The sequence below is a fragment of the Bactrocera neohumeralis genome, chromosome 4 (genome assembly GCF_024586455.1).
Source record: "Bactrocera neohumeralis isolate Rockhampton chromosome 4, APGP_CSIRO_Bneo_wtdbg2-racon-allhic-juicebox.fasta_v2, whole genome shotgun sequence".
NCBI lineage: Eukaryota > Metazoa > Arthropoda > Insecta > Diptera > Tephritidae > Bactrocera > Bactrocera neohumeralis.
Genome location: NC_065921.1, coordinates 68,211,592 through 68,223,823, shown reverse-complemented (window position 1 = coordinate 68,223,823; position 12,232 = coordinate 68,211,592). Strand labels below are relative to the sequence as shown.

At 40.1% G+C, this 12,232-nt stretch overlaps 1 protein-coding gene across 10 annotated transcripts in view; it reads right to left on the bottom strand.

The window, feature by feature from the left end:
- Nucleotides 1–12,232, bottom strand: part of LOC126757011 (uncharacterized) — a 61,806-nt gene that overhangs the window by 31,424 nt on the left and 18,150 nt on the right. For all 10 annotated transcript variants that reach the window (XR_007666671.1, XM_050470572.1, XM_050470573.1 and 7 more), the window contains one exon: nucleotides 118–440. Coding sequence is in view for 9 of the 10 variants with exons in the window: in XM_050470572.1 (XP_050326529.1) it covers nucleotides 118–358 (241 nt within the window). In the remaining variant the exon portion in view is untranslated. The remainder of the gene's footprint in view (nucleotides 1–117; nucleotides 441–12,232) is intronic.

Here is a 12,232-nt window from a genome sequence, read left to right as displayed (position 1 = left end):
AGAGTAAATAAAGAAAATCAATCAAATGAGACATTGCAAACAAAGTATGACAAATATTGCGGAATGGCCTGCAACCATATACACACACGCATACATGCGCACATGACGCATACGCACCTTTCATGCGCAATGCTACCGATGGCTCACGTGGCAAATTGAAACCGCCCTCCTCCAAGGATGGCGACGATACCATGCTACTCATTATAATGCCATCATCCAGCTGTTTGCCAGCTGCACTCGAAATACTGCCACCTAAACGGTATAATGGTATTTGCTGTTGTTGCGGTGCGGGATCTCCGGGTAGCGCAGGTGGTGGTACCTTTTTAGCTTGTGCGTGCGGCTTCAATGATCGATGCATTGCAATGACAACAACACCGTATGGCGTACGGCTGAAACCAGCTGGTTGCTATGATGCGTACGCGCGTTGACTGTAGCGGATTCTGTAAAGAGAAAGGGAGAGGAAGTGAAGATAATAGAGTTAGTTAACGTTTTCAATGTTTTAAAGGTTATGTTTTGTTTAAAATACCATTTGAATGAAGAAACATCTGTTGGAAAGGTGTTTTTTAAATGTAAAGCGACTCACATTTGTTGCACAGACACTTTTTGTAATTTTAATTGCTCTATTGCTGAGTTAATTTTTTTCTAATTGGGAGTAGGAGATTGGAACACGATTCTGAAAGCAGAGAGTTATGGCGTAGAAAAAAGTGTGTTTGTAAAATTGGCATGATATCACTTTGAGTACTTTCGACTAAAGCGGGAACGACCTAAAATGTAGGATAGAACCAGCTCAGAGCAAATCTGTCTAAAGCTTTAAACTGCGAGTCGGAAACACCAAGCCAGAATAGGCGAACGCTATTGAGCCAATCAATTCTGATGTACGAGGCGACCATATGGGGATAGCTCTACAGCAAAAAAGGTATGCTAAGAAAGCGAAGCTTCCAATGCGGCTCAGTGCCATTAGGGTTACGTGCGCATTTCGTACGGTATTCCACGAAGCGGTTGGAATTATAGAGGCCATCATGCTACCAGAGGCAATGACCATGGAATTCAAAGAAGTATACGACAGATCCACAAGACTGAGCAGGCGATTATCGGTAGAGAAGCGGAAAGATTAGACAACAGGGTGATGGACCCACAGGCTAATTAAAAACATGGTTAAATAGGAAAAATGGAGAAACAGATTTTTACATGATGCAGTTTTTGATGGGGCACAGGTGTATTTGAGTATTTCTACAAATATGGCCATAACGACGGGATGAATTGTTCCTTCTACGACAGCATCGGAGAAAACGCGCTGAACGTCTTCTTTTTCAGTCGGCGGTATGAAAAGGAAAGAGCCGATCTAGAGAAATTGACAAAGGAACGAGTGACAACTGATAACATAGGGCGGTTTATGACTGAATCGAAACTAATGTGAGTTAGCGTGAGAGCTTGGTGTGCTATAGTTCTAAAAGAGTGGCAACGTGGCTAACATATTTGGGGTCTCATACCGGGTACAAAAACTAATCGCTATAACTACATATATGTTTATCAAGATAATGTGGTTGCATATTAAAGCTCACTTATATGAGTGAAGCCACTTTTAACTTCCTTATAATTAAGCGGCTGATATTTTTGGAAATTCTTCGATAGTATTGTGGTAAGTATTCGATTTCGTAAGTCTGCCGATTGTAATATTTTCTAACGATAGCTCAGTTATTAAAATCACATTGAAATTTATAGTAATTCCTCGATAGTATAGCGGTAAGTATCCAACGTGTAGCTTTGGTTAGTTTTCAGCTAGTTAGTATACACCGATTGTAGTTTTGAGAAAACGCAGCTGCTCTATTATTTACAGATTGTATTAGAAAATAAACAGAAATAAAGCCAATACAAACAAATTCACGGAAATCACTTACAGCAAAACAAATAGTATACGAAACGCCTACACATTCACCTCACCCAGTTAGGGGTGAATAAGGGGTCGTGGTTAAAACAAAAGCATAAAATAATTGACTGTGAAAGAAAAAAGTTCAACCAAAATTTATACAACAAAATTAAACGCCCGCACATCAGAGCTGCTATTCGAGTGCGGTCCTGAAATTTGATATCGCCTACAATAATACACAAACAAAATTTTTTTTAAGAAAAAAATGGAAGGAAGAGCTTCGTGTCCGTTAAATACGCGGCCACTTGACGAGTAGGCGGGCTAGTATGTTTTCTTTCCACGAAAATGCATTTTTATGGCGAGTGCGAGTACTGAGTGTATCGGGAGAGGGTAATGTCAATACACTCCAACGTAGTGGAAGTCGTTGCAATAACGGTATACCTACATATTTGTATCGTTTTGTAGTAGAACGACCAATGATAATTACGTTCACGATGACGATGGCTATGACGTTGACATGCTGACGAATATTTAATACGAAAAACTTCGGCTTAGTGGGTGTCAGGTGTTGGGCTGACTATGTATGCGTGCGTATTAATAAAATTGTAAAAGGTCATATTACGATTTCATTCACAAAAACACAAACAAAAGTCGGTTATAATATTGCCAACACGACGAATGTTGCCGACCAACGAACGCAAGCTGCCGATTAACACGCGCAGAGGCAAGGAGCGTAGGCGAATGCAAATGAACGAGCGAGCTACTGCAACAAAGTGTCACAAGATGCGTTTAGTGTTGTTGTTTTCGGCTTATTGAAAGGGCGAGCGCATATTTGGTTGTGGTTAGAAAAAATCTGCTGAACCAAACTCTCCTTACTGCTTACTGGAATTGAAATGCTGATAAGCAAAAAAAAATTAATACCGAACAAAGAAAATAAACTAGAGCAACTGCTCCGCGTACACATAGAGAGGAAAGCCGCAACAAATTCGCTTATGGCCCACTGCTTGATTGCGCCACGCAAACGCCGTCGTGACGCCTTGGTGAGCGTAGCATGCATGCACTTGGTAGTGCTGAGAATGCAATCACGAATCATGTATCACGTAGTCGTCTCATAGCCGTTGCGCCCAAATTAATATTGCGGTACAAACGACAGCAAGTGAACGTGTGACACGATGTTGGCCAACGGCTCGTGTGTATATGGAAATGACTTTTGAATGCATAATCACGATGTCTAGCGACAATGCCGGCGGCGTTTTATGTGCCGGGGTACTGAAGCATGTCATACCTTTTAATATGTTTATACTGAACGGAGAGCATACAAATTTGTACAAACATACTGGCGACATACGCTGTGAAAGCCATATTAAAATTCGGTGTGGAAATTTATTTCTAAATGCAGTAAATGCAACACTGCACAGCATGACACACGTGGGCGAGCGATACGGCGCGCATGTGATGGCAAGAATTGTGCAGCAACAAAAGCTGTCAAAAGCAAAGGTATTAAAGAGTACAAAAAACGCCAAAGTAGGCACACTCGAAAACCGAATTGCATTTGGAAGAGAGATTGAGAGAAGCGCAAGCGCGCGCCAATGTAAGAGTATGCCATATAAAGGAGAATGAGCGAATTAGACAGCCACAAACTACCTACACTCATTTATATAAGTAAAGGTATTTCTGTAAAAACGAAAATTGCTTTTATTTGTTGGTATCTGTGTGCATATGTATGTCACTAAGTGCACAATAAATTGTACCGGTTTTTTACGATTTCATCTCCTCGTAAATGCCAACACTAATCGACTGCTACAAATTTCAATCAACTGATTTTATGCCTCATGATCAATGCGTCAGCAACAATTTTCTCCGAAAAGCGGGTAATGTGGAAAGCGCATAAATATGTACATAACTAAACACGCACATCGTACATACATACATACGTAGATATGTACAAAATAGATAACTATGCAACGAAATTGTCAAAGAAATCAGAATTGTCAAATATTTGTACCGCAATGACAAATTGACCGCTCAAACAAAAGGTAGAGAGTTGGAGAAAACAACTGTTGAAATTGAACTTTGGAGACGCGTGTCTTATTGTTGTATGAGATTTTCAAGTGACAGGTGGTAAGGAGTGTATACCATTAACACTTTGTAGAAAGTAACAAGTTAGCTGTAACTGAAAAAATAATAAAAAATATACATAACAGATGTATTTTGAAAGAACACAAAAGCTCTTGGAAGCCATATGTATGTGTTGAAATAAAAAGCAAAGCAACGAACTAAAGACGAATTGACGTTGATATCTTAGCAAGATATTTTGTTGAGCTTTCCCTTTAAATACCATAAATAAGTCAATATATTTTTCGTGACAAAAATACACTAAGAGGTAGACAGAATTTTATATATTTTTTACATCTTCTTAAAGTATAATATCTTACAAAAACTCTTTGAAAGTTTTAAGTAAACCCCGGGAAATACCTTTCCAGTTATTCGATAATTAGCAAAGGGTTATCGGGCATATGGAAGTTTCATGTAAAACTTCGAATGCGTTTTCCTCAAAACTATGTTTAATAAACTGGTGACCACTATAGCTCGAAACCGCTGGGTAGATTTCAATGAAACCAGTGTAAACATAACTCCAGGAGGCCGATGGAAAGAGCAAGAGTCTGTTTCTTTCTAGAATATGGTCGGACGAAAGCGTGCCCTACGATTGGAATTTAAGTGTGCTTTACCCAATCCACAAAAAGGGAGACCCAACAATCTGCGCCAACTACCGTGGGAGCAGCCTCCTCAATATCGGCAATAAGGTATCGAGCATATTGTGTGAGAGATTAAAGCCGTCAACAAAACTGGTTGGACTTTATCAGTGTGGCTTTAGGCCTGGAAAATCAACAACTGACGAGATATGCTCAACAAGATTTAAGTGAGCGCCTTGGGCAGGCATGGTAGGAGCTCTATCGATTTTGTTCGAAAAATTCTTTCGCAATTCGACTTGTATGTTCGGGGTCATTGTGCTGCTGTTATATCTTGTAAGCTTATTTTTTGCTCTGCGGGCTTAGCATTTGTAAGTAGGACTCTCCCGTCATTTCCCGTCAGTTTGCCCTTGGTCCACCATTTTTCTTGTAATTTTTGATTACTTTTTGGTTTGTGGCCTTGTTAGACGGTAAATATTATACCGTTATTATTTACTAGGTTACAGTAAGTACTAATATTTAGTATGCACAAGTTTATAAATGTTGAACAGCAAATAATAGGTTGTCAAAAAAGTCTTGCGGTATTTTCGCTAGTTGGCGCAAAAAGGTTGGCATCGGGTCATGCTATACCTTTTTGGAAAGCTCATTTCACGCGCTAACACGTGTTTGATTGACTGCCGTTTATTTTAAGTCGTTCGTGAGTTAAAGCGTCGCAAACATGGAGCAAAATAAAGAGAAAATACGGCATATTTTACGGTACTACTACGATAAAGGCGATAATGCATCTCAAGCCGCCAATAAAATTTGTGCAGTTTATGGACCCGATATAGTTTCCATTTCCACCGCACAACGATGGTTTCAACGTTTTCGTTCTGGTGTAGAGGTGGTCGAAGATGCGCCACGCTCCGGAAGGCCTGTCGTCGAAAATTGCAATAAAATCGCTGAATTGGTCGAAAGAGACCGGCATTGGTCAAGAGCTGGGCATGAGTCATCAAAAATTCATTTCAATTTCAATAAAAAAAAAATTCACTAAAAATACCGCAAGACTTTTTTGACAACCCATTATATGATATATAGAAAAAAGAGTAGTAAAAATCTGGTCCATATATTTCGGAATCCTGATTATTTCCTAGAATAAATATGTATATTAAAATATAAAACAACTAAAATCCTCGGACTTAAAATTGCTCGTATTGCCAAATAGTGAAGAACTTTTGCCACTTGTGGTAACACGACACAACTCGCGTTGAATCCACAAACCGGCAGTGATGAATTCGCAACACAATCAAGTGTAAAGGAAGTGAGAGCGACAGGTGAATTGAAAATAACTGGAGCACCTGGACGCAGACGAAACGATGAAACTGCGGTGAAGCTCTAGAGAAATGCAGCAACAAAAATAAATAGCAACCCGCTGCTCCTTGCTGGGTAAGTCGGGCAAGACACAATGAAAAGGAGCTGCAAAGGTAATAAAAAAACAACAAGGAGTATGAAATGCGAGAAGAGTGAACGAATGGGTAGGTGCAAAAAACACGGCGCAGGAAGACGAAGCAATGATTCCAACAAAAGGAGAACAGCCACAACTACATGCGCCGGTACATACGTACATATGGAGCGGAGCAGCAAAAAACGGGAAATGCCGAAAGGAAAACATAATAAAAATGTGAAAAACGAGTACAGGAGTAAAGTAGCGGAGTCATAATAACATATACGGCACCAAAGGAATGTATAAAAACGGAAATTCGGAAGTGAAACACCGGCCGGAACAAGGATAATGGTAGTAAAATAGTAAAAGGATATGAGTATGAAAACTAGAGTAATAATATTTTAGTTGAACCAGTTGGAAGAAAAAGTAAGAACCGAAAAAAAGGTGTAACACAAAAGGGTGAAGGTGATTAAGAAGGAACGGGAAATAAGTGACGCTAGAGTATAGTAGAGCAAGCTAGATTTGGCGAGATTTAGTGCAGGAAACACCAGTGTTAAGTGAGTGTTGAGAGAAAAACTGTATATTTAGTAGACAAAAATTCGTGCAAACGATACTGTAATTTACAGTGAAGGTACACGGATATATTTACAGCTATTTTGATGCTTTTATAGCGTCTCAACTCGGATGCTGAACAGTAAATGATGACGCCAGCTTAGACATTGCACACAAAAGAAACTTTGAAAGAATTCTATTTTATGATATGCCTACTGGTTTAATGCTGTTGGCCAAAAGCGCTAAAATATCTATAATAAAGCTGCAACAACAACTAAAAATATATATAATAATAACTGTCTAACAATACACTAACAACAGCCAACAAAAAATAAGAGTACATGCAACAAAAGCAAAATCACAATAATGACCAGTGTTGCACAATTAGGCAGCCGAGCTGACAGTGAAGATAACGCTACGAAATGCAACAGTAAAAAAGAAAAAAAAAATCACACAATAACACAATAGGCGTAACAATACAAAAGTGTCTGTCATGCAAAAGTTTGCATAAACAAACTGAGCGAATCCAACACGCCAAGCGCCAACAGGAACAGGACTTAACGAAGGCATGTAGGCAAACGTCGAAGCGGCGAGAGTAGCCCGTAGTAGGCCAAACTGTTGTTATAGTGGTGAGAAAATAATTAGGCGCATTAAAATATGAAAACTCGCACGCTTAAAACACTGGAGACGTGTCTTCCGTCTATCACAACATAAGCGATCTGGTTGGTGGCTTTTCGATCCGGAGATAGCCAGGTAGTTTGGTGAATTTTTCTATGCTGGAATCCATTACTACAGATAACCATATTTCGGGCACCGGCGAAGTTGAGCAGCCTCAACCCATTTGGGGATATTTCCTCGTGAAGGCTGAATTTACCCACAGTTGTGCCAAAGATACCTTCTTTGCCCACCCTGGCGTTAAAGTTTTTGACATCGTGGCAGGGGCACCTTTCATAGGCGCGCTCTAAGCGCTCATAGAAAGCATCTTTGGTCACATCGTTCTTCTCTTCGATCGGGGCGTAGGCGCAAATCAGCAATATGTTGAAAAACTTCGACTTTTAAGGCGGATTGTGGCTAGACGTTCATCCACCGGAGTGAATGACAGTATTCTTCGACGGAGTCTCTCTCCCACCACGAATCCCACACCGAACTTGAGTTTTTTTTATATGGACATGTAGTAAATGCCACAAGGACCCTACTCGTCTCAGTCCTTGTCCCGTCCATCGCATTTTTTGGACGGCGGCACCTTCCCAGTTAAGGGACGGGACATTCCATGTGCATGCCCTCAAATCGTAATCGTAATCGTTTGCCATGGTCGTCATCAAAAGGCGGGTCTCTCATCCGAGGCTGTTTTTTACTGTTCATTGGGGGAGTTTTTTACGTGGCAGTCCCCAAACCCAGCGCACATCCCTGTGGTGTGGATGTTTCGCCTGCTCACTTTAGCTCGCCTTCAAAAGGATGTCCTTTGACTACCCAGAGGATTTTGGTCAAAGACCGGAAGTCGTGAGCTGCTTGAGCCATATGTAAAAAAATCGTTTCTGGCCACTCCGAAGTGAATGGCGAACAGAGAATTTCCTCACTTACGTGAACTTCATGACTCCATCCATAGTGAATATATCAATTGATTTTTTAACAATTATGTACTAAACACACTCGAAATTCGAACGTCTTAGCTAGAATCCTACCGTAAAACGACTAAGTCTCTATTTGTAGACCGAAGCTAGAACGCATAGTTTGAAATAGAACAGCAGTCAGGCCGAAAAAATAACTGTTAAAATTCACATAATAGAGTGACCATTCACATACCATATATATAACATATTTTTACTCGCCACTGTATCTTTACACTCAGTCAAATGCCCCTAGACCGAGACACTTTGACCCCAAGCATAGAGAAAGGAACCAGTCGCTCACACATACAAAGAAACAAAAATCTATTTACCCTGCCACTAAATACAGATTTTTATGTTGTGGCATGAAATATGGCATTATGCTGCATATTGCCTTGGCGTTCACTGGCACACTGCTGGGTTTAGGGTTGGGGCGTTGTGGGTTGGTGTGTGCTGCATCATATAAAATAGTTTAGCGGTTGGTGCTAGCGAGCTGCTGGGCATTGGGTGTTGGGTGGTAGTAAATATACACACACATGTACATATGTATATAGTGAATTGATGTCGTATTGTTGTTGGTGTTGCGTCCAATGCCGCCGGCATTACTCCCAACACAAACAGAAATACATTTAGTACACAAACAAAAATGCAATAACAACAAAGTCGGCTTGTATAACATTAACTTGGTAGTAACGCTGTATAGTACCCCATATATGGTATTGTATATACATACATACAGCCATATGTATATGGTGGGGGGTGCATGGCACTAAAACATGAGTTGTAATGTTGTTGAACCGGCTTTTCTGCTTGGCCGTTGGAGAAATAAGAAGACGACGATGATGATGATGAAGTATGCGTTACTACTTACATAAGTACATACGCGTATATGTATATATTTATATACACATGTATGTGAATACATATATGTATATAATATGAACAGAGTTGTGCCAAGAAAAGGACGTCGCAGCTGAAGGGATTCTTTCTCATTTGCGATTTCTGTAAAATTTGTTGTCACAGCATAAGACTTTTTTCTCTCTGCAGTGCATTGCTGTTGTTGTTGGATGGCAGTGCATTAAATTGCAATACAACTGCTGATGTCAGCAATGGTTAATGAGTTTTATACACAAACAAAACATGCATCGATACATAAATATTTTTATACACACATACATGCTTATACGGACATGTATGTATGTATATACATATAAACACGATATACATATGTATGTATACACGACTGTAACTATGACTGCCATTTAGCAAAGTGTTAAATTTTATAGCGTGGACACATCAATAAAATGCAAAGATTTAATCGCTTTTGTGTGTCAATACAAAGGGAGAGTGAGTCCAAACTAAAAAGAGAAATTATCTTCATTAGAACAACACTTCGGGCGTAGTTTTAATTGATTTTTCTTAATTAATTTTATGCAATATTAAATGGAAGAGAGAAGCATAGCTTCAAAATGAGCATTGGACCGCAACGTACATATGTATATGCTAAGGAATGAGAAAGCAGGTTCGACGATTGGCATCCGGTGACATAATTTAGACATTTAGTAGACACCACAGCTCGGTCTTCGAACATAATCTCAATATATCACTAATAGCTGGAATAAAGCAGGGAATTACTGAAATTGAGGGGACCATGACGAAGAAAACGCTGCTTCAATAAATAATTTTGATACTAACCACGCTTTGATTTAGATTTTGCACTTTTCACATACATATGTATATCTCTGTGATCTAAATAGCATATGCAAGCTTCTTCTTCCTTATTGGTGCGGCAGTCGTTTTTCCTTTTCGCTGTTTGGAGAATCCAAGTGTAGTCAAGTCCTCTCCACCTTCTCTTTCTAACGTAGTAGAAACTTGTACAAAATGCCAACGACATTTTCATGGAACTAAGCGTTTCTTTCTGATTCTGAACATACTATATAGCTTCATTCTAATGGATCAATAGGCACGCTACAAAAGTAGATCGATAGGGACAGCAATCGACGTCTTATTTTTTCCCGCGCTTTTGACATTTCCCTTCAGTAAGGTCTGCCATTTCATCGTGGAAAGATATACGAACCAACAACGAGTCGAAATTATTAAAATTTACTACCGAAATTTGGAGTCAGTGGCCTCAACTTAAAGAGCGCTCAGTTCAATTTATGATCGCCATAATCGTCTGTCAGATCAACAATTGATTGTCTAGTGAAAAAATTTTAATCCACAGTGCCAGTAAGACAAAGAAGTGCGCATAGTGTCAAGAATATTGGTGCCGCTAGCGATTCAATTGAGGAAGACCCAAGTCAGTCTTTCACACGTCGTTCTCAAGCGTTGGGCATCTCTGTGACATCGTTGTGGCGAATTTTGCGAAAAGATCTTGGCCTATATACTTACAAGAACAAATTGACGCAATAACAGAAGCCGCTTGACCACCAGAATCGTCGTATCTTCGTGAATTGGGCTGACAACTTGAAAATGGTCCGGATTTTCATTGAAAAATCATCTTCAGCGATGAGGCTCATTTCTGGCTTCTGAACTGTTCAGAGATAACCGAATATTTTTGGCCCGAATTGGATGATATGAACTTGGACAATATGTGGTTCCAACAGGACGGCGCCACAAGCCACACAGCGAATGTCACAATCGATTTATTGAAAACCAAGTTTGGTGAACGTGTTAACGAAATGACCCAGTCAATTGACCGAGTCGGTCGTGGAATTTGACGCCATTAGACTATTTCTTGTGGAGCTACGTTAAGTCTATGGTCTGTGCCAACAAGCCGGCGACGATTGGTGAACTTCGTATGAATATCGCGCGTGAAATTGCAGCAGTATCGGAGATTTATGCTTGAAAACCGTCGAAAATTGGAATCAGCTTCTGGACTTCTGCAAGCGTGCCCCTGGTTGCCATGCAAAAGAGATCGAGTTCCATACATAATGGCATTGAATGTACTTTCACAGGAATAAGGAATTTCATTGAATTTGTGGCGATCTTATTGAAAAACTCGCTACTTCCAATTATTAAAGAGACTTTTTGGGGTCGATTATATACTGTCATGAAATAGCTAAATCAACGTTAGAGTCAAAAGGATGATTTAAAAAAATCGTTTTGCATTCAAGGATCATGTTTGAATATAGAAGCGCTAGTGACTCAATCTTGGTCCCGGCATAAATCAACTAACTACTCTAAACCAACACTGCAATAAGTAAGTTGTCATTTCAAAATCAAAAATTATAAACTAATTAAGCACCTCCCTGACAAAAGAGACTTCTGGTCCATTGTCCAAACTCCAACATCGAATCAATTAACGACTTTTCCGTACTTCCCTTTATGCTTAGCTTCCATTTTACCAAAGCAATACAGTCCTTTCCTGCATATCAATACATCTATATATGTTGTGTGTGTGTGTGTGTGATTATCGTTGAACCAGCTGCGGGGGACTGCTAACGAGTCCATGAATGAGTGAATTTTAAATTGAGGGTGGCCCGTGCACACATGTGTGACTCAGCGACGGACATACACATGACAATAGATAGTAGTAGTGGGCCGGTTGTTTCGGTGGCTTGTTGCTGTTGGTGCCAACTGATAAGCGCGACCAGGCCACACAGCAGTGGCAGTAATAGTGACGTTGGCAGCGCCCAAATGGGTGAGTAATCAAAATAGTGCATTGTTTCCTGACCGCTTTTTCGTGCATGCAGCGCGACGAGCGGCACACAGTCAGTCAACCCAGTTAGTTAGGCAGCCAGCGAGTACATTTACTAGTTCATTGTTTATTATACATATTTATTTATTTTTTTGTTGTTATTTTTGTGTGTTTATGCGGCGTATCGTTCGTTGGTCCCACATGTGGTTGGCATATGCGCTGTTGCCGCTGCCACCGTCACAGCCACCGCTTTGGCTTGTTTATGGTTGGTAAAATTTTCCAAAAAGGATAATAAAATACAAACAGCAACACACTCACACACACATGTAGACATATATGCGCTCTTAAAAATCACACATATGACAGCAACAGCTCCCGGCAAGCGCAACAACTCGTTTTGTTCAACTGATTGCATATACATGTACATATTTAGCCGGTAGTCAGCAGCCGGCA